This window comes from Mixophyes fleayi, chromosome 2, assembly GCF_038048845.1.
Source record: "Mixophyes fleayi isolate aMixFle1 chromosome 2, aMixFle1.hap1, whole genome shotgun sequence".
Classification (NCBI taxonomy): Eukaryota; Metazoa; Chordata; class Amphibia; order Anura; family Limnodynastidae; genus Mixophyes; species Mixophyes fleayi.
In genome coordinates, this window is record NC_134403.1 from 64,387,111 (window position 1) to 64,407,884 (window position 20,774).

A 20,774-nucleotide genomic window follows, 5' to 3' on the forward strand; every position below is an offset into this window, starting at 1 on the left:
GAACATTATTAATTTAATTGAGAGCAGCCAATAACATATGCATTATAGCTTTGATAATGCAGGCGTGTTTCTGGTCTGCCTACTATAAAATCAAGTAGATGATGCTACAAAACAATACTTATGAGCACATAGTCATTTTATTTGATTATTAATAACATATTCAAGTATAAAAGCAACAGGTAAGAGCTCTATAGGGAAACAGCCAACTTGACTTTACATCCTCTGTAGATCACCTCCAGGAGAAGAACCATCATGTCTCATCACTCCATCCTCTCCTCCTCTGGGCACAAGGGCTTCAGCTCCTGTTCTGTTGCTTTACCTAAACATTCCAGCTCACACAGCATCTTCTCACACTCTTCTAAACATGCCGGACATGGTCACAAGGCTCAGCATTGCTTTACAAGTTCAAGTGCCCACAATATTGGATCAAAAGGACATAAAATTTCAGTGGGAAGTTTTCATGTAGGAAAAAGTGGACATGGATCTGGCTTTGGTGTTGGTAGTTTTGGGAGATCATCTTGTTCTGGAGGAATCACCTCTGTTACTGTGAACCAGGGTCTTCTGGCACCTCTAAACTTGGAGGTTGACCCCAACATCCAGAGAATGAGGACTGATGAGAAGAATCAGATCAAAGGTCTCAACAACAAGTTTGCCTCTTTCATCGACAAGGTGACATTTTTGTGCTTCATATAATCTGCAGGGCTGTTAACAATAATAAAGTTGAGATATAAAGAAACTACATATAGATTTACTTTGTAGAAGGCTAAGGTATTTTATTTTAATAGAGAGTAAACAAGTTTGCAATGAAATGGCAAAATGTTACTTAGTTGTGAAAAATGTTTATAGCTGTCATGTAGTGAACCTCTAGCTGTTATATCAAATCCTGTCTAAAAAGCATTAGAAGAGCCTGAGCTTCACTGAATATTTCTATATAGGTTTCAATAATAACGTAAAAATCGCCTTTTATGGTCTCACATCTTCTGCTGTTATTTTAAGTTTATTAATTAAGGCCACACAAATCCTAGGTCTCTAGTTAGAAATACAGGACAAAAGCAACAGAGATTTTAACTATCAAGATTTATTTGAACTGTTGTCAAAATCATCAGTTTATAAATTGGCTCTTGAGAAGACATTTCAATACTGTTTTGTCTATTTTACTATAAGGATCCTGGCTATCGAGTCTGCCTCCTTTTAACAGTGATCACCTCAAATACTATTTGATCCTTAGCTTTTTCAAACTTGAGATAGCCATATGTCAATCCCACACATGTTTAAATTCCCATATGGTATTATCCTCTTCCACCACTAACCTTTCTGTGAAGCAACTCCCTAATCATGTTACCCTTCAGATTTATTTAGTGCTTGTCTCTAGTTCTAATAGCTTTCTTCCTCTGTAGAATTTTTCTTCCTTTACCTTGTTAAAACCATTTATTTATTTAAAAACTTCAATCATATCACCCCACTCTCAGCTCCAAACTGTACATGTTTAAATCCTTTACTCTTAGATCATTTAATATTTTCTGATATTAGACCACGCACCATTTTGCTTGCCCTCTGTATCTATGTGTAGGTGCCCAACAATTCTGCACACAAAGGCGAAAGTGGTAGGGCTTACATACATTGAAAAGAAAAATCAGGACTCCCATGTTACCTGACCATCAAGTTCAGTCCTTAGATTCTGCCTAAGGTAAAGGAGTTATATGAACTTATTCTAACTCATAAAGTGTAAATAGTTTCCATATCATAAAATAATAATAAGTGTTGTCCCATCATAATTAGGGTCCCCATTAGCATTCAAATAATGTTGTCTCTTAATTTAATTATAAAATAATATAGATCCCATCATTTTTATTTTGGAGGTTAAAATCATCAGAGATGTACGTTGTTTTTACTTAAAATCGTCAAAAACATTGCAGCTTGATACATTTCAACCAAGGTGTCATATAAGAGATGAATTTTAATGTTGTTTACTAATGCTTTGGATGTCTTACCATCAGTCCTGTCAGTTGAATGAGCCACAGGGAAGATCTATAAAATGTATTACTCAAAACAGTGTCAAATTCAACAGCCACAATCACCTTCCATTTTGCTACTTGGTGCAGCATGACTCCCAATTTTAATAGAACTGGTGTTGGTCCTGATTATTTAGTAAACCAATAAGGATTACAAGTGTTCCCCATTTATCTCCATGGAACGTCCAAAGGTAATGTAGACCGCAAGCAATATTGCTCTTTTTATCACATGACGTGCATAGATAAAGACAAAAAATAAAATTTGGATTTCAAGTCTGGGTGTAGACATTGTATAAAATGTGTTTCCTAAACAAACACAAAATCTCATTTAAGTTGTTTTATCTCTACTGCAAGTTTGACAATGAAAACAAATGTCTGGTTGCAGATACATCTCTTTCAGCAATTTTTGTAAATACGTGGTTTGTTTCAGCAGACAAAAATAGGTAGAAACAGGAACTTACAGTTTATATCATGACTGCTGCATTGTATACTGTGAAGGAATTATCTTACTAGCTTAATTTTTATATTTATGACATTGGTTTGACCAAAAGTTCAAGGTCACTGAACCTGGTTGATTTGACCGTGTTTAATCTGGCTTCAATAATTTGATCACCTCTATTGGGACATATCAGCTGTGATGAATTATAATGACAAGTGAGGCTATTGGGATGAACGCACTTAAAGGGCGACATTGTTTGTAGCAGGCTGAACACTTACCTGTAGGGGTTAACATCGGGTGGCACCCGACCAATGGTAGTTCCTGTGGGAGGGTCCTAGATTGAATATAGCAGGCTGTACTTCCTGGTTTGTCTCATTCTGCAACACGAGATCCCACCCACCCACTCCTTAGTTTAAGTATTTTATGTGTTAATGTTTGCGGTAGGAAGGCACTGCGTTCAGCGGCTGATTAGTGGGCGCAGGTCACTGTCCCCTTAGAGGCAGCAGTAACTCCTTTTTTGGTCCCTTGGTGAGGAGGGTCCCTGTCCGGCTCGGTGAGGGAGGGCAGCGTGAGTTTGGAAGGGACAGTCACTCTGACGCCAATTCAGCGCAAGTAATGTTGGGATGTGTTCCCCTTGGTTTGTGGACGTACGGCGGTTTGCGCCAGTTCCCATGAGATCTAGTGGTATCAGCTTGAGAGCTGTTTCGCAGTGCCCATTCTCTGCCACCATAGGTTTAGTTTAATATAAAATCATAATAAAAGTCCTTCCATTTTTTAGCAATTTATACATGACTCCGTTTGTTTATTTGCATGCAAATGTTTAGAGTTTAAGGTTGATGTGAAGTTTATGAGAACATACACAGTGAGCCCTTTATGAACTTGGGCTAAGGTACATGTACCTCATAAACCTACCAAATCCAAATGTGCTCTGATATTTGGGCACAATGTGAGTTATCTACAAACACTGTTCACAGGTGCAAATTTACAGTTCCCCATTTATCTTTATAGCGCAAGGATCCTTTACAGCGATGTCAGTAAATGTGTGGTTAGTTCAAGCAGAACAAAATAGATATGGTTAAAATCATGCAAAAAGTTTTAACCTTCTTAATATATTTTATTGTTATAACTTTCTGTTTTTATGTTTTGTCTATAGGTGAGATTTCTGGAACAACAGAACAAGATGCTGGAGACCAAGTGGGCTCTTCTACAAGACCAAAATACAGCCAGAGTTCAGATTGAACCTCTATTTCAAACTTTTATCAGCAACCTCAGGAGACAGCTGGAAAACCTGGAATGTGAGAGCGCTCGTCTAGAAGCCGAAAGGAACAGCACAGAGGGTACAATGGAAGAATTTAGGAGAAAGTAAGATGTGTATGGTTATTATAAATTTATTACATGGCAAAATAATTACCTCTTATAAACAATTATGCTGAAGTTCCAGAAGTAACAGAAAACCAGCTCTAGCGTGAAGACATATTAAGCATCTTTATCTCAATCAATGATGAGTATTCAGTGTACTGCAATAATAAGGCCAGAAGTCCACAAATGCTGTGACACAATGTAATAGTTTTAATATATAACAAACTAGATTACTAATTAGCTAAACATGTTCTCATCTTTTGGTTGTGACTCACAGATATGAAGAAGAAATGAACCGACGCACAGCGGCAGAGAATGAGTTTGTCTTACTAAAGAGGGTATGTACAGTATCAGCATCTGGAATGGTACTTACTAAGTTACAATATAAATTACTAAGACACAAGTATTCTACCTTCATTCTTATTGTAGGATGTTGATGCTGCTTTTATGAACAAGGCCGAGCTGCAAGCAAAGGCCAACTCCCTCACTGATGAGATCAATTTCCTGAGGACCCTGTATGATATGGTAAGTTATTTCCTTTTTGGCACAATGTTATATTACTCTTTAACTGAAACAGTTTATTGTGTTTCTTTGTTTTACATTGATTATCCAATACAAAAGAAATCCAATGATTGTTTATTTGTCTACTATGCAGGAGATCAGTCAGCTCCAGGCTCAGATCTCAGACACCTCGGTGGTCGTGTCCATGGATAACAGCCGAGACCTGGACCTAAACAGCATCATCGCTGAGGTCAGAGCTCAATACGAGGACATTGCTAATAGGAGCAGAGCTGAGGCTGAGGCCATGTACCAGTCAAGGGTGAGTCTGACACACAGGAAGGTACTTTATACAATATAATATGTATGTCAGTGTAGACCAAAAGCTGATTAATTTTAAATTACATTTTATCCTTCTTTCAAATACAGTTTGAGGATCTGCGCATGGCAACTGGAAGAAACGAGAATGATCTACAGAACAGCAGAAATGAGATCGCTGAACTTAACAGAGCAGTTCAGAGACTTAAAGGAGAGATTGAGTGTGCTAAATCTCAGGTAAATCTCATATAGAAAGTAAAGGTTAGTTATAGTGCACATACAGAAAGGGGATTTGTACAGAGACCTCAAGCTTGTTTTTTGGTTGCAAAACTAGAAACAGTGGATGCTGCACATTAGTCAGAGATGCAAAACTTTATTATTATTATTATTATTATTATCATTCTTCTTCTTCTTATAATTATTTTTATTATCGTTTATTTATAAACTGCCTCAAGACTTCCATACCGCCATACATAGGGAGGTCGAACATACAACAATATTACAGAAGTACATAAGTTCATAGAGATAAGAACAATTGGTACAGATAAGCAGAATAATAAATGCATCGATGCAATTAACAGCATTAATTCAGCATAAGACCAAACAGGGCCAGAGGTGCGAATGGCGAACGGGCAGACATGAGACATAGAGAACACTTTCCCATTGTGTGAACTAGTGTTGAATTCAAAGTAGTGAAGGTGCTGTAAGCAGGCCCGGCGCTCCCATTAGGCAAGGTTAGGCACTTGCCTAGGGCGCCGGGCTCTGGAGGGCGCCTGGAGGGCGCCACAGAATACTAAATGACTTTAAAACTGTGCGGCGACCGCTGACCATACCTGTCACGGCCGCCGCACAGCATTCAGATGCACGGGGGAGGGGGGAAAGAGGCTTTTTTGTCACCACCGCTGCCTCTCTGCTCCATCTCCTCCCCTCCACTTACTAGTGTCAGTAAGTGGAGGGGAGGAGACGGAGCAGAGAGGCGACGGTGGTGAGACAAGGTAAGGAGAGACGGGGTGAGGAGGGAGGAGGGAGGAGGGCAGCGATTTTTGCGGGGGGGGGGGGCACCGCTTTTTTAAAAATGCCTAGGGCGCCGTGGACCCTAGCACCGGCCCTGGCTGTAAGTGTTGTATTAAGGGCTCCCTTAATGTGCTGCGAAATTATTTATCATTCATTGATTAAATAGACATGCCAGATTTTTCTACTTTATCCCTTATAAATGACTGTATAATGTTTTCCCAGCGTGCTGCACTGGAAACTGCTATACGTAACGCTGAAGAACGTGGAGAAGCTGCTGTCAGAGACGCCAATAACAAACTGTGTGAGCTGGAGGCTGCTCTACAGAAGGCCAAGCAGGACATGGCTCGCCAACTGCGAGATTACCAGGAACTGATGAATGTTAAACTGGCTCTGGACATTGAGATTGCTACGTATAGGAAGATGCTGGAGGGTGAAGAGTGCAGGTGAATCCAGTAGATATATTATAAGGTTTTACATAACAATTCAATACTACATAACAATATTCTCCTGTCTTAAAAGGTTATAACACTATTGTGTGCTTACATAGTAAATCTTATTAATAAATATGTAAACGCTTATGGTTTTTCAGATTGACTTCGGATGGCTCTGTGAACATCTGTAAGTGAAACAAACTAATATTATATTTAAAATTAATACAATTAGTTCTAGGTGTTTTGCAGACTGTTATATACTAACAAACTTCTTGTGTCACTTAGCTGTCCTGCACGCTAGCACTGGTGGGAAGCACCACTCAGGAGGAATGTCCCAAGGTGGACATCATCATCATCATTCTCTAGGAGGATTCAGCTCAAGCAGTGGGAGAAGCCACAGCCATGTTCACAAAAGCATCCACCATTCCGGTCATGAGCATCACTGCTGAAGTGAAAACATTGGATATGCAAAATGCCATTAATTATAGTATTATGTCATCACTGCTAGACATCTGCTTTGTTACTCTACTTCATGCTGTATATTTCTCTTAAGCAGCTTCATGTGTGTTATGTCCTCGTAGTGTGTTTATCTGCTACCTTATACTGCTCAATAAACTGCTATTCATATGTCAGTAAGTGACACAATTCTTTGGGACAGTACCAGATAAGTTTTAATGACAAATATTGCAAAGTACAAGTTACAAGTTAGAGTTAATTTCAATTTCAGAGAATTCTTGTCAAATTTACATTCATATCAAATGATATTCTACCTATTATGGAATGTACTTTAGATGATGAAGTTATTTACTGACATACATTAATTCTGTAGGAATGAAATAGCACAAATTCACATACACAGATATATAATTTGTTGCAGCTACATATAAACTGCTAGACTTACTGTCAGACATATATCTTGAATGGGCTTTAATAAATCATCGGTCCAAGGTCAAGGTCACATAGTGATATACTTTTCTTTACTATCATTTTTTATCTTCCTTCAACTAGAAAAATTATTATGTCAGTAAGTTCTCCCACAGTCAGGAGAACGTACCCCTACTAGTGCTCCTAGCAATGACAATCCAGACAAATTAAAATCCAAACAAAGCTGGGTTAGTTCCTAGCATAGTCCCATCAGAGATACATGGGTGACACTTTGAGGCTCATCACTGGCTCTTACTAAGCTTCTGACAGCTGCCTGCAGCAGTATTTAAAAGAGCATTCGTTTCTGAAAAATTCCTATGCAAAGAGAAATGCTACAGTATGTGTCTCCTTGTGGTCAGATGAGGAACAATGGTGGATCGTGCACCCTTGCATCCAAAGCTGCCTCATTCACCATTATACCCAGGAAATCCAATGTTGATGTCCCATGATATTGCTCTTCCCATTTATATATAACTCTGGTTATTTGGCCTACCACTCCTCCTCTCATTTTATTTATAACTTCGCACACTTTGGCTCTGGGGTAAACACATCCATTCAGGGGGTGCAAATGGTACCTAAGCTATGGAGACTTATATTGCAAACAGGCCAAGAAGTTCTTAAATTAATTTCTAATAATTATTAAATTGTAATAGTTTATTTATTTCAGTATCACTCTTATAATAAAATAAATAAACTATAATAATTGAAGTTAACCACTGTACTTTAACTGACTTTAACATAAATAGTTTAAATTGATGTTAGAGAATTCTATTGTCCAGGAAAATTGTTTTATTTTTTATGCCGTTTCGATACAACAACAGATTTGTTATGTAGATATAAATAGGTATAATTCTCAGAGCTTATCTGTTGTCATATCCAAGGCAAATGAAAATAAACAAATCTGTATGGACAATACAATTCTGTGAATGTGGAATTTCTCTTTAAAGAGAACCTGCCACCTGACTTTTACACATTATAATCATCTGTAGGCACATAAACAACAGATAAAAAACATACCTTATTTTTGTTGTCCCTCTTGCTATTCCTTGCATTTGCCAATATTTTGCATACATAGGACCTGCATTTTGCAATTTACACAGTATTCTAAGTCAAACCGATCTTTAGATCCATGTAACTCAGAATACTATGCAAATTGCACAAACACTCCTCCTTATCTGCCTTACGGGCCGGTGTGCATATATAAATAAATGAATTAAAATAAAATTGTGCTTCGTTCTCCCCAGACAGCACTAGGTTGGGTTAAGCTGTTTTGGAGGGGGTGCACACCTTTTTTTTTAAATGTAATAATTTTTTTAATTATTTTTTAATACTGCAGGGTCTGTTGCACCAGCAGAAAGCACCCGCAAAATATACGTCTCCTAGAGACCTGTCGGTGGCTGCTTTCAACTAAGCATAGCATGTTAGGAGTGTGCACACGCCTTTACATTGCTAGGCTCACCCACTACCTTCCCCGTTCCACCTCTCTAAGCGCAGAGAGGTGCAAGGGGGAGATCCATCTCAGTCTGAGTGCAAATTGAGACGGATACTTGGCTAAAAATGCTTTTCTGTTCAGTTAGACTTGCGTCCGACTCTACATGAGGCCCATAGTCTGGTAAGGCGTTGAATGTTCATGTGTTCTTTTCTGAAAAGCATTTCCAAATCGACAACTGACATTGATCTGAGGCATTGTTCTTGCACAGACAGTCAGAAGTGTGGTTGTGAGAGAAAAGCAGCACTTCAAATAAGTAAGCACTGTTAATTATCATGATAGTATTAGCTGGAGCAGTGTTACTAAAATACTGTTCGGTACTACCTCATTAATGCCTTAAGCTGGGTACACACTACAGAAATTTCGACCAACTTTTTATGCCGAGCGATTTTACATGCGATCGATGGTCCGATCGCTCGGTCCATGGACTGCATACACACTAGCCTTGTTTACAGCGATAAAGGGAAGAGCGGACGTCCCTTTAGCGACTTTTTACAGCCATGTTGTCGTGAGTAATGATTTTAATTTCGTACTCACTGCAGCGACATTTGCGGGGAAATGTACGAGATACCGAAGACATTAGCATAAAGGGGCGGACCCTGCACTATAGTTAACTCCCAAAACAGCTTAAAAACAGAAGGCTACACTGTCCCTTCATTCATTCCCATTTGTAAACGTACAATGGCTGCAAAACAAGAACAAGCAGCTGCACTTCTCATGCTTACTGTGGCAAGAAGACTGCTGGTACGGAACCAAAGAGAAAGAAGGAGAAAGAATAGATCTTGTTGGAGCAAAGAGTGGTACAAGAGGAGAGACACATTCTCTCATATGCCCCTGCTACAGGAGATATGGGACAACAACCCTGATGATTTCAAGAATTTTCTTCGTATGAATGATTCAACTTTTCAGGAACTGCTCCAACTTGTAACCCCTCTCATCCAGAGGGAGAACACCCATTTAAGGAGACCCATACCGCCAGAGCAAAGACTGGTGGCAACCCTACGTTTTTTGGCAACAGGGAGAACACTGGCAGATCTGAAATACAGCACGGCTATTTCACCTCAAGCTCTTGGCATGATAATACCTGAGACCTGTGATGCTATCATTGAAGTTCTCAGTGACCAGTATATGAAGGTTTGTGAAAGCAACAGTATTTATTGTAAAAATAGCATTTTACACATTAACATATTTAACGTTGCAAAAATACATTTAACTTGGAATGTGCAAATCATAAATTGTTAGGACCAGCGCAACAGTTTATAAATGTTGGTAGTGCAAAATTTCGCTTGTGTCCATACCAGGTGTGTCCCCAACTTAATGTGGCATCCTTACTGATGGTAATGGCGTGGATGTCATACAAGGTTGAGACATGCCGCTTTGTCCACCCATGGTCTGAAGTGTGTATGCTTGTTGGTGTCTATGGTTAGTTGAGGAAAGACATGTGTCCAGCCACAAATCTTCAGTGGAAGCCCTACACATTACGTCGCACAACAGCCGCTCCATTTCAGTTTGTATGCGCTTCTACTACTTCTCATTTTAGCTAATGTTGATGCGAGTAACTCAAATGTGTCCTGTTCCTTTCTTGGTGTTAGCAGACTGTTAGCGCAATCAAGCATCCTTTCTGCTAGTGCACCACTTTCTGGTATTTCATGTATTCTGCGTCTCTTACGCTTCTGATTTATTTTTGCTGGTGTATCACCTTGGGTCGCATCTTGCCTGTCTGCAGTTAGCTGGCTTTCACATGGAGTGGGATAAATTGTTGTAGCATCCGGGTCTTCAACTTCCAGCAGAAGCCCATCAGACAGTAGTGCAGGCTGAAAAAGAGCAAACGAATGAGGGGATGCAATTGCATGCATGTTCAAATGTAAACTATGTACACATCTTTATGTTTCAGTTCCCTTCGACCGAAGCAGACTGGAATGTGATAGCGGAAGACTTTGAGAGACTATGGAATTTCCCAAACTGCGGTGGTTCTATTGATGGCAAACATGTCCGAATCATGCCACCATCAAACAGTGGATCTTTCTTTCTACAACTACAAAGGGTTTTTCAGCATTATTTTAATGGCCATCGTGGATGCGAACTATGAATTCCTATTAGTGGACATTGGGATAAATGGAAGAGTCTCAGATGGTGGTGCATTGGAGCATAGTGCCTTCCATAACAAACTAAAAAACATTGCCCTAAACCTTCCATTGCGGAGCAGCACTAAATATGGATTAAACTTTGTGTTTGTGGCAGATGACGCCTTTGAATTGCATGGGAATGTATTAAAACCGTACCCTCAAAGAAATATGACCCATGAAAGGCATATATTTAATTACAGACTGTCACGTGCTCAGCGTGTCGTTGAAAATGCCTTTGGGATTCTAAGCAACAGGTTCAGAGTTGAGTTTTTCAGTCGACAATCAACCTGCGTTTGGACAAAATCGACAAAGTTGTGATGGCCTTTTGTGTTCTGCATAACTTTCTGCGGCGTAAAAGCACTAGTGGCCGTACCACTAAGGTCAATGTGGAAAGTATTGGTGAGGAAATGGAGGTAGTGGGCTTAACAAAATTAGAGTGTGGCCACTCTAAAAACAGTTGTTCAGTGGCAAAATTAAATCGTGAGGCCTACCTTTCGTATTTCAACGGTGATGGTGCCGTGCCATGGCAAAATGATTGTATATGTCTATTTATAAACATGTTATGCATTGTTATTGTGTTGTTGATTGTTTGAACATTAATAAATCTGTTACATTATAACATCATAATGTACTGTACTTACTGTGCCGCTTGCAGGTATATCATATGCTTGCTCTACCTCTGGGGATGAACTGCTGTCTGTGGGCATGCTGCTAATGGACGTACGTGGTGTTTCTTGGTCCTTCACAAAGTGTAACATATCAAAGTACCATAGCTTTGGCACATACATGTCTTCAGCTGCAGCTCCTGATTTTTTGGATGCTTCAACTTTATTTAATTCTTTTTTATACACAGTCCTAAGGTTCTGGATCTTGCTTTTTGCCCATTCAACAGTTGCTCCAGGGTGATATGGCAGACATGCATCATTCTGTTAGAATACTCCTTGGATTTGGCTTTCCACAAACATGGGTGAGCCCTGTAGGTCTCAATAAAATCCTTCATTAGGTCAGCATTTCTTTCATATGTCATTATGATTATCTGTTTGGGTATAATAAAAAGAAACATAAGTCACATCCGTGCTGTAAATTTCACCAATGCAAGTAAACATGTATGTATCAATCAGAAATAACTTACCGTATATGTGAACGAATGTACAGCTCCGAAGAATCGTAAAATCTCTTCGTATGTAATGGTCATGAACGGGTTACAGTTACAGAAAAAAAACACTGATACACGAGGTTATTATACACGAATAGTCTTCACCCACAATGCTCCATTCTCTAAACAAACGCCCATGTCAGAGTGTATAAAAATTATAGAGGAGCCTGTCTGGCGCCGAGGAACGTGAGAAGATGGAGAATAAAGAGAAGGTGTTAGTGGGGGTGGAAGCAATGGAGACGGATACGCAGGCACAAATGGTGCCGGAAGGGCTAACAAATGTAGGAAAAGTTCAGAGGGGGATGGAGATGCTCAAGAAGAATGTACTGCAGGTAAAAGAGCAAAGTCAATGAGCCCTAGAGAGATGGAGATGATGGTAAAAGTTCTGGACCAGTACAACTACGACTGTCAAAAGCGAAAGTACAGAAAAGTGAATAATAGAAAGGAATTGATAATGCAAAAACTACTGCGATTACTGAAGGAAAAACTTGGAAAGAAAAGAAATAAATTCCAAGTGCAGAAGAGGTGGTCGGACCTTAACAATAAAGAAGCAAGGAGACTGGAACGAATCCGTAAAAACATAAAAAAAAGTGAGTAGCCCGTGTAGTCGTGTAATGTACATGTATGAAGGACTTTATGTATTTCATTCTACTGTCACATGAACCAATGCAAACATATGATTATTGTTTTGTCAGAAGCAAGAATTAACGGTGACAAGGACACTGTAGATACCATAGATGTAATAACACCTGTTATAAAACAAGAAAAAATAAATGTGCCCGAGGGACCACAACACAAAGTGATCTCGAGCAGTGTGCAAGGTGAGCACATGTCAGGTGTTTAATTAAAACTTGTATTAACTTTAGTACAGAGATAGAAGCGAAATTGTAAAACCTTTGTATTTTCTTGCTTCATAGATACCATCGTCATATCAGACGAAAGTTCGGAAGAGGGAAAAAATGTCGCCGAGCTCTACGATCATTTGAAAAAAATGAAAGACAATATTGCGAACATTAAGAGAAAAATCAAAATCCTTGATAATACTTTGGATGATATGTATATGCTGTTTGCAACTGTTGTGCCACAAACCAGTACCACCATTTCACTATAATACTACTTTTTTTTCACTTTTCATATTGTACTAGAGACGTTGAACATTGCTATTGTTTTTACCAGCAATAAAAGTTTTGCGTTAACACTGTGTGGTTTATTTAGAGTATTTCAGACATATTGGGGCATATTGATAATGTAATAAAGGTTATTATGGCGTTATAACTTTCATAACTTTCATAGTTTTGAAACTTTATAAAGGTTAAATGAGAAATGATTGCCAACATACATCCAAAGGGTAATAACCCAAGTGCTTTCTACACGTGTAACGGTCTACAGCCAGACAGGTGCAATACACATCTATACAAAACACAGTGATGTGCGGATTACACACCACGTGGGACTGTGATTGACATAAAAATTTACATACACACACCCCCAAGGTCGAGGAAGTGTCGTGGATCTGTCGGAAGTCTATACACACTACACAGCAGAAACGAGATTGGACCAAAAATATTAAACGGTACGACCAACCAAATGAGGCGACAATCGTCCATTTGGGCGACGTATGTCGGCTGTTTCAGGCCGATTATTGGATGAAAACAGTGTAGTGTGTACCCAGCTTTAGTCATGAGAGTGAGGAGACATCGCAACTGCTTTTATTATAAATGGCATATTTGAAGCTTTACATTGAGCAGAATCTAGAAATGCACTTGTCTGCTTAAAGTCAACAGGAAAGCACAAAATGTGTCCTATTAAAAGTATAGGACAAAGCCCGATCTCCATTAGCTCAGAGGTGGGGTAAAATCAAGTCCTTTTGTGGAGTGCAAATTGCCATTAGACCCTTATTTATGTATACTTATCCTATACTTGTAAGGAACCCCTCCCCTACATATGCAGCCATCTTGCTCCATAAACATATGTGCTTTGGCAGAAATATAGGCACACATCCCTGCAAAAGAGAATTTTACCCTTCCCCTGAGTTGTTTTGCACTTTGCAAATGAGGCCTACCATCTGTAAAAGCAACAATCACAGTTGCACACTTATAGGGGGTTTCCAGCTACCCAAAACTCCCCCTTTCTCTAATCATGAAACCTCCCATTTAGTAGGCAAATTAACCACACTATAACAAATTGTCCCGAGCTTAGGAAAAATTTCCGTGAGAAGCTGCATACATTTTCATGAACATTGGCCTTAATAAAATGGCCGCTTCACTTTTGTCTCTAGTGTATTATTTTTACAGTTTTATATGTAGTGCTCTAGTATTTGTCTGACATAGAAAATACAGAAAGTACATGACATGCGTCATTTGAAGTCTGATGTGCAGCACTGGGTAAGTAACTAGAACACTAATTTTAATAGTTTTTATTTTAATTGTGTGTGAGAGGAGATTAATATTTGTAGAGTAATATAAATTTGGTTAGATGGTCAGACTTATTTAAAGCAATGCTCACATTAACATACATCTTACTTTATGCCTCGTTCCTTTTTATTTAACATTTTATTAAATTTATATACATTTTACTGTTCTCATTCTAGTTTTCATATCTGAATAGAGTACTGCTGCCTATTTTCTGTTTTGTATGCAATTTTGAATTGTTTTGCTCTGCTGAATATGTGGGCACTGCACAGTACCACTTCTCTTTATGTCATGTTTGTGTTGTACATATGGACACTCATAGTACCACTTATGTCATTTTCATGCTGTACATATGGACCCTGAATAGTACCACTTTTCTTTATGCAATTTTTATGCTGTACATAAAGACACTGCACATTACCACTTCACTTTATGCAATTCTTATGCTGTATATCTGGACACTGCACAGTACCACTGCTCTTTATGTTATTCACATGCTGTACATTTGGGAAAGTCTCTCTTGACCATGCACCACCAAAAGTCTCGGAAGCCCGGCGGTAGCAATAGGTTTTTTTGCTTTTTTGTTAAAATAAACTTAAACTAAAATAAATTAGAATTTCTGAGGTTTCACGAAACTTTCCTGATCAGGGTAAAATTTCCAGAAAACCAGGAATAAAACCGGCAAGTGGAAACAGTGGAGCAAACGCCTTCACTAGCTGCTTCTGCACCAGTTGTTATTAGATTACATCTTACACTCTGTGACTCAATCAAACTTCTTATTTACAGTCATATAATTAAACTACAAAAAAGTGCCTGTGAATTCCTGTGTTTGTCCCTGAAATAGTGATTTTTAAGCCTCTCCTCCAGGGGCGGACTGGGCATCTGCCCCCCGGGCCGCTTATACTAACCTCTGTTTGGGCCAGCCGCTCCCCCCGTGGATGCAAGCGGTGCCGTCCGCATAAACTGAATATTACCAGTGGCGCACATGACACTCGATGCATCCGCGTCATTGCGATCACATGACACTTGATGCGGCCGCATCACATGACACTCGATGCAGCTGCATCGCGTGTCATGTGATGCCGCCGCCTGTGCGCCCCCCAGGCTGAAATTTGCCTGCCCGCCCCTGCTCTCCTCTAAAAGCAGGGGACAAGCAATGGATTCAGCACTAGTGTGGGCAGAGGAACCCAACTGCTAGCTGGGGTAAGGGATGTTAGTTAAAACATGTTTTGAGTGGAATGATCATTTAAGTTATCACTGTTATATTTTATTGATATAACCAATGCGTTAACATACATACACAGTAGGTTTAAATTCAATAATTTAATTATGCTGTCCTCTATGTTGTGAAAGAATGGAACTAACTATGCTCAAAGTAGCATTTGCCGATAATGCATGTAGTTATTAATGAGAAAATTTAGGCAGATTTATGAACAATTCCCTAAGGACAATATAAATATAAAACATTCCTGTTTTTGTGTTCATTGGCTCCAATTTGTTTTCTCTCTCACACATTCTTTTAACTGGTTGTCTCTTTCCAGCATTGCTTGTTTTTGGAACCAACTTCTTTCAAGAGAAAATTGTAAAGCTTTGTGGACACTTTTGTCCACCTAATATCTTACTATTCACCAAACTGCACTTCAGTTTTTTTAATACTTAGCTGATGCATTTCTGTCTCTCTGTTGGAGTATATACAAAATGCAATACAAATTACATTTTGTAAAGATCAGTGATAATGTTATGATGAGAGTTGTACTCCCCAAGTTCTGCCCAGTGTAGCCTGCACCACACATGATATACCTATAGTTTATGTGTGCTGCCATCTGCATGCAGACTTCCTGTGTGAGGTAGCTTGAGAAGTAAATCACCTCCAATTGGCAGTGATTGGCAATGAAAGAATCACTACTATTGGCATGTCCGTGCAGAGTTTTGCTCTTCAATTGGTGCATGTGCAAATGTACAAAAAAAAAACACTGGTTGTCTCTTATTAACCAACATACCAAAGATCCTGTTTCAGTTTGATCAATTACTCTTAGGTTGTAATTGTTATGCACAAAATTCAACACTATGTACTTGAGATATGTGGTTCAAATACAGAAAAATCTGACAGATCCGAGATCCGGGATTACAAGTGAGGCCAAGTCAGGACTCGGTTTCGCAAGGAAATTGCAGATCTCAAAACGAGGCAAAACGTAATTTCAGGGAAAATATTAATGCAAAACTCGCAAGAGATTTGGATCGATATCTTCTATATATATATAGCCCTACCTCATTTTCTCCTGTTGCATTTTAGAACAGGCAGCGTGTAGGGAGAATGGTAGCTGCAGTGCTTTGCTCTGAAAATAGCATTCAGGGTGAAAGAGGGACATAGAAAGCAGCAGAATAATTGTGATTACTGTAAAGCAGTTCTGTAGCGATCAGTCAGCTAGAATAGTTTGTTGATCAAATGGTTTTAATTTCAATCTGTCAGAGAGTTTAAACGGAGTAGTGGCTACTGGTTGTTATTAATGCATATATAATAGTACTAGTATATAGACTGAGTTAGATATCATTCTGAACTAAGCAATATATTTAGTGGAGTAAAACAGCGTACTTTTGCTGTATGACTATTAGAAGCAGAATCCAAAAAACAAATAGTTTTATTTCTTTTAAAATGTTAAGTCTTTCTAGTGAAAGTAATCTTGTGTGGGGCAGTGACATCTGAATTAATTTAGAAAAAAACTGGGTGCTTGGTTGTGAGCATCACTGCAGTAGAGCCCCTCCAAAAATACTCTATATTCTAAACTTTTAACTATTTTGCAATACTTGCCAATTTGTAAAGGGTCATTGAGTGTCACCTGTATTTAAAAAGGGTGTTTGCATGTGAGGGTTTTTCAGGGCATCTTTGACATCCAGTGACCGCATGTAGAACATTGCAGAAGCTGCTAAAAAAAAAATATCATCCGCCATACCACCAACTGAAGCAAGCCCATTCTTTAAGCTATATTTAAAAAAAAGGGTGTTTGCGAGTGAGTGTCAGCAGCACACCCCAAAAAAGTAAACAGGGTATTGTTGTCTTTGACTCAGAGCAGCATCATCCCCCAACAAATTATAAAAGTTGTTTGTTAACAATTAAGAACAAACTTTCTAAATTAGATGTATATTGCGGAGCAGTGTCATAAGAATTGATTTCTTCAAAAAAGGAAAATAGATAACATTTCATAAAGCATCTGTAGTGGCAAGACAAGGCTCAGACTGTGCCCAGTTTGTGCTAGCAGGGGTCCTGCTACTACTGGTACTGTTATACATACTAGAATGGCCATTGCAAAACAGAGTGCCCAACGCGGTTGTGCATCTTCCTTAGCTTCCCATGCACCACCTTGTCGCTCAGAGTGTCACTGTCACCTCCAGAACAGACAAATCAGTGCCTAAAAATAACACTGAGTCTGAAGAACAACTTAGGCAGTCACAGCATTCTGAGGGGAGTCTAAGGAGGGTATCCATGAGTGCTATATGTAAGTCTGAGGTTTCAGATTCCGACACACTGTCATTATAGAGCAGCCTCCTGCGAAAAGACTTCAACCATTTGGAAATGTGAGAATGGGTAGTAGTAGTATTAGTATTGATGATTTAAACTTGAAATTGAGGAGGCTACTTTGGAAGTTGCAAATGTGCTAGAGGATGAGGGGGATAATTGTGGATCTGAAAATTAATGTATTGTACATGGAGGAGATAATGAGGAGAATGGTGATGATTGTGTTGAACTAAGGCAGCCACCAGTGTTACCACCAGCTCATGCCCATGATAAGTGCACTATCATGCCAGACGAAAAGAAGCACCTCCTCTGTTTGGAAATATTTTTATCCAACCCCAAACAATATTTGTCAAGGCATCTGTAGCCTTTATTACATGCATCTGTAGCCTTTGTTAGGCCAAAGTAAGCAGAGCTAGGGACGTTGATCAAATAGGCACCTCCTCGTGTTCCCAAATGTGGCAAATTGTGTACTATAGCAAGCAGCACAGCATCAGCTACCAGCTCAATGGGTAGACAGTTGCAATGCTCACCGATGTCAACTCCTTCATCATCAACCTCCTCATTATTAGTACATAGTCCAGCATCCAATTATCACATTTCAAATGACTCCCCTAATGCAATCCATCATTCCCAAGACACAACATTCTCGCACTATTGGAACGAGATAATAAATGTTATTCACTGTAATGTTGTGGCTGATCAGTGTTTACAGTCCACAAAATGAGCATACTGTACACAGACCAAACATGGTACATAGATATCTTAGATTGCATGCTGTTTGAGCTATCTTGCCTGTCATAATGTAACAAAATTAATAAATAAATAAAGATCAAAACTCATCCCTACTATTTTCTAACAGCCCAGCCTCTACGGAAGGCACAAAAAAAATAATTGTGTCCCCACACCTGGAGATTACTGGCTCAATGCTAAGTAGCCCTGGGGTCCTCCTGGAGCACCTGGCAGGTAAGTACTTAGCACTTGTGTCAAAACACCTTTGGATTATGTCAGAGTGATTTAGAAAGGACATTTTAGGTAAGTATTAATTATGGAGGCAAACTTTTTTTTTTTTACTAATTATGAGGCAATCATTTTTTTTAAGAAGGCACAATTATTTCCATAATACTGGAAGCACTATTTATTATTTACATAGGAAAAGGGCTACTGATATATATTTGTATACTAATGTGGGCACTACTTTGTCATTTATTACAGGTCACCATAGTATGTACTTGCCCATATGTGCATGCTGGTACTTGAAATGCCACAAGTGCTTGCAACATATTTTAACATTTATCCCCTGTTACCCAGGGGTACCAGGAAAGGCCCAGTGCTGTTTAGCATTGATCTGATAATCTCTAGGTGTGGCAGCCACATCATTTTTTCAAGTCCCCCCTTAGAGAATTGGGCATTTACAGATGTAAGGGGTAGCACTGAGCTCTTCCAGATGTAAGGGGTAAAATGATAGGTAAAACCTTCAAGCCACAGAATAGCTCTGAAAACCACATACAATATGTGGTGATTTCCAACCGACACACATATCCGCTGGTTAGTAAACTTCCCCCTAAGTAGCAAAAATTGTAACAATTAAGGAAAATAACTAAAAGGAATATAAAAACATATCTGCCAACCTTGCCTACTTTGCTATATTGTAATTGGTAAATATAGTTCAGGGCCAAGAATAAGAATTATTTTGTGTGTTTGCAATAAACCTAAAGGATAAATATAGCATCTTGGCAATAAATTTGCAGAATGCCAGATTCTTGTTACAGTTGCTATAATCAATTTCACATGCTACATCATATAAGATTGTATAATCAAAGGGAGTGCTACTTAAATAATAGATTCCAATAATGTAACTGAAGCATTTTAAGGACTTAAATCTCACCACACCTTCAAGTACTGTACCGAGGACTTCAAGTACAGCTCATAAAAAACACCCACTTCAAAAGCTAAAAATACGGCATAAAAAAGATTTACAAAAACATTTTAATATATGTTAGGTTTATTATGTAACCTTAATCATTTAGTTTAAGAAAGAGAATAAATAAAAGGTTCAATATGTCCATTTTAAAAATGTTTTGTGCTACTGTGAACATTGTAATTAGCTGTTTGGCTATAGGATATTCTATCCCACACATGTCAGAACTGGGGATACACATATATGCAGAAGATGGAGATTAATAACAAAAAGGTTTTCCACACCCCAATCTGTCCAGGTTGCCTCCTTTTGTGTGTCAAAATTTGGGACATTAAAATCAGTTCCGCTGGGATATACTTGTAATTAAATTGTGTAGGTGTGTTTGTTATGCCAATTTAGAAATAACACATTCTGTTTAGTTGGTTTTCTCAGCTTAAAATAATCAGTTTGCCCCTGTTACATATTCTGCTAAACTGTATTCCAAAAGGAATTGCATGGTACACTGCCATGTGTTTTTATTCTCTAGTCTCTATTGATGCTTTATGTCTGCTTTGATTTGAATACAGGGAACAAAATTTGTCATATACTGTATGGTGTGTGCACAGTTGCCCTTTAAATCAAGAAACTAAGTTCCTCCCTTGAAAAAATTCTTTCAGAAGTCCAGTGACATTGCATTTGAAGTAGCAGTTCCTCTTCTGTTAAGTATAGGTTCTTTGCAAAACTACAGAATATTGGTCACTCCAGATCACAGTAATTCAACAGTGGACACTTATAGCATACTGTTACATCAGCTTTTATGGGTTATTTTTTCTCACATTGGATAACAAAGACTGAAGAATTTCTCATTGGGTTACAATAAAACATGATTTTGTAAGTGCATTATGAAGAATCAAGAACAAAGAAGGATTTTTTTATTTCATTATAAAGTGGTGAACAAAGGTTTATTTGAAATGTGTGTTTAGTTTTATTTTCTATATTTATAGAATGAAAAAGGGGTCTTAAGTCCATTATACTAGAACCACTGGGGTGGCAAAGTCGCCACTCCAGGGGTCCCAATCTTTTTTATTATCCCAATCTCCACTGCCCAAAGGGGTCAGGAGGACCCCAGAGTTTTTCAACATGGGCCCCACGCCAGCCTCTTTAGTTATGTTCCCACCCTCCTACC

The 20,774-nt window shown here is 38.8% G+C and overlaps 1 protein-coding gene across 1 annotated transcript; it reads left to right on the forward strand.

Annotated features, from left to right (window-relative positions):
• Window positions 1–218: 218 nt before the first annotated feature.
• LOC142140123 (keratin, type II cytoskeletal cochleal-like) lies at window positions 219–6,542 on the forward strand. Its single transcript, XM_075197981.1, has 9 exons — window positions 219–669; window positions 3,605–3,813; window positions 4,088–4,148; window positions 4,240–4,335; window positions 4,466–4,630; window positions 4,738–4,863; window positions 5,863–6,083; window positions 6,230–6,258; window positions 6,357–6,542. Exons 1-9 carry the CDS (start codon window positions 253–255, stop codon window positions 6,518–6,520), a joined length of 1,488 nt encoding a protein of 495 aa, XP_075054082.1. The 5' UTR covers window positions 219–252; the 3' UTR covers window positions 6,521–6,542.
• Window positions 6,543–20,774: the final 14,232 nt, after the last annotated feature.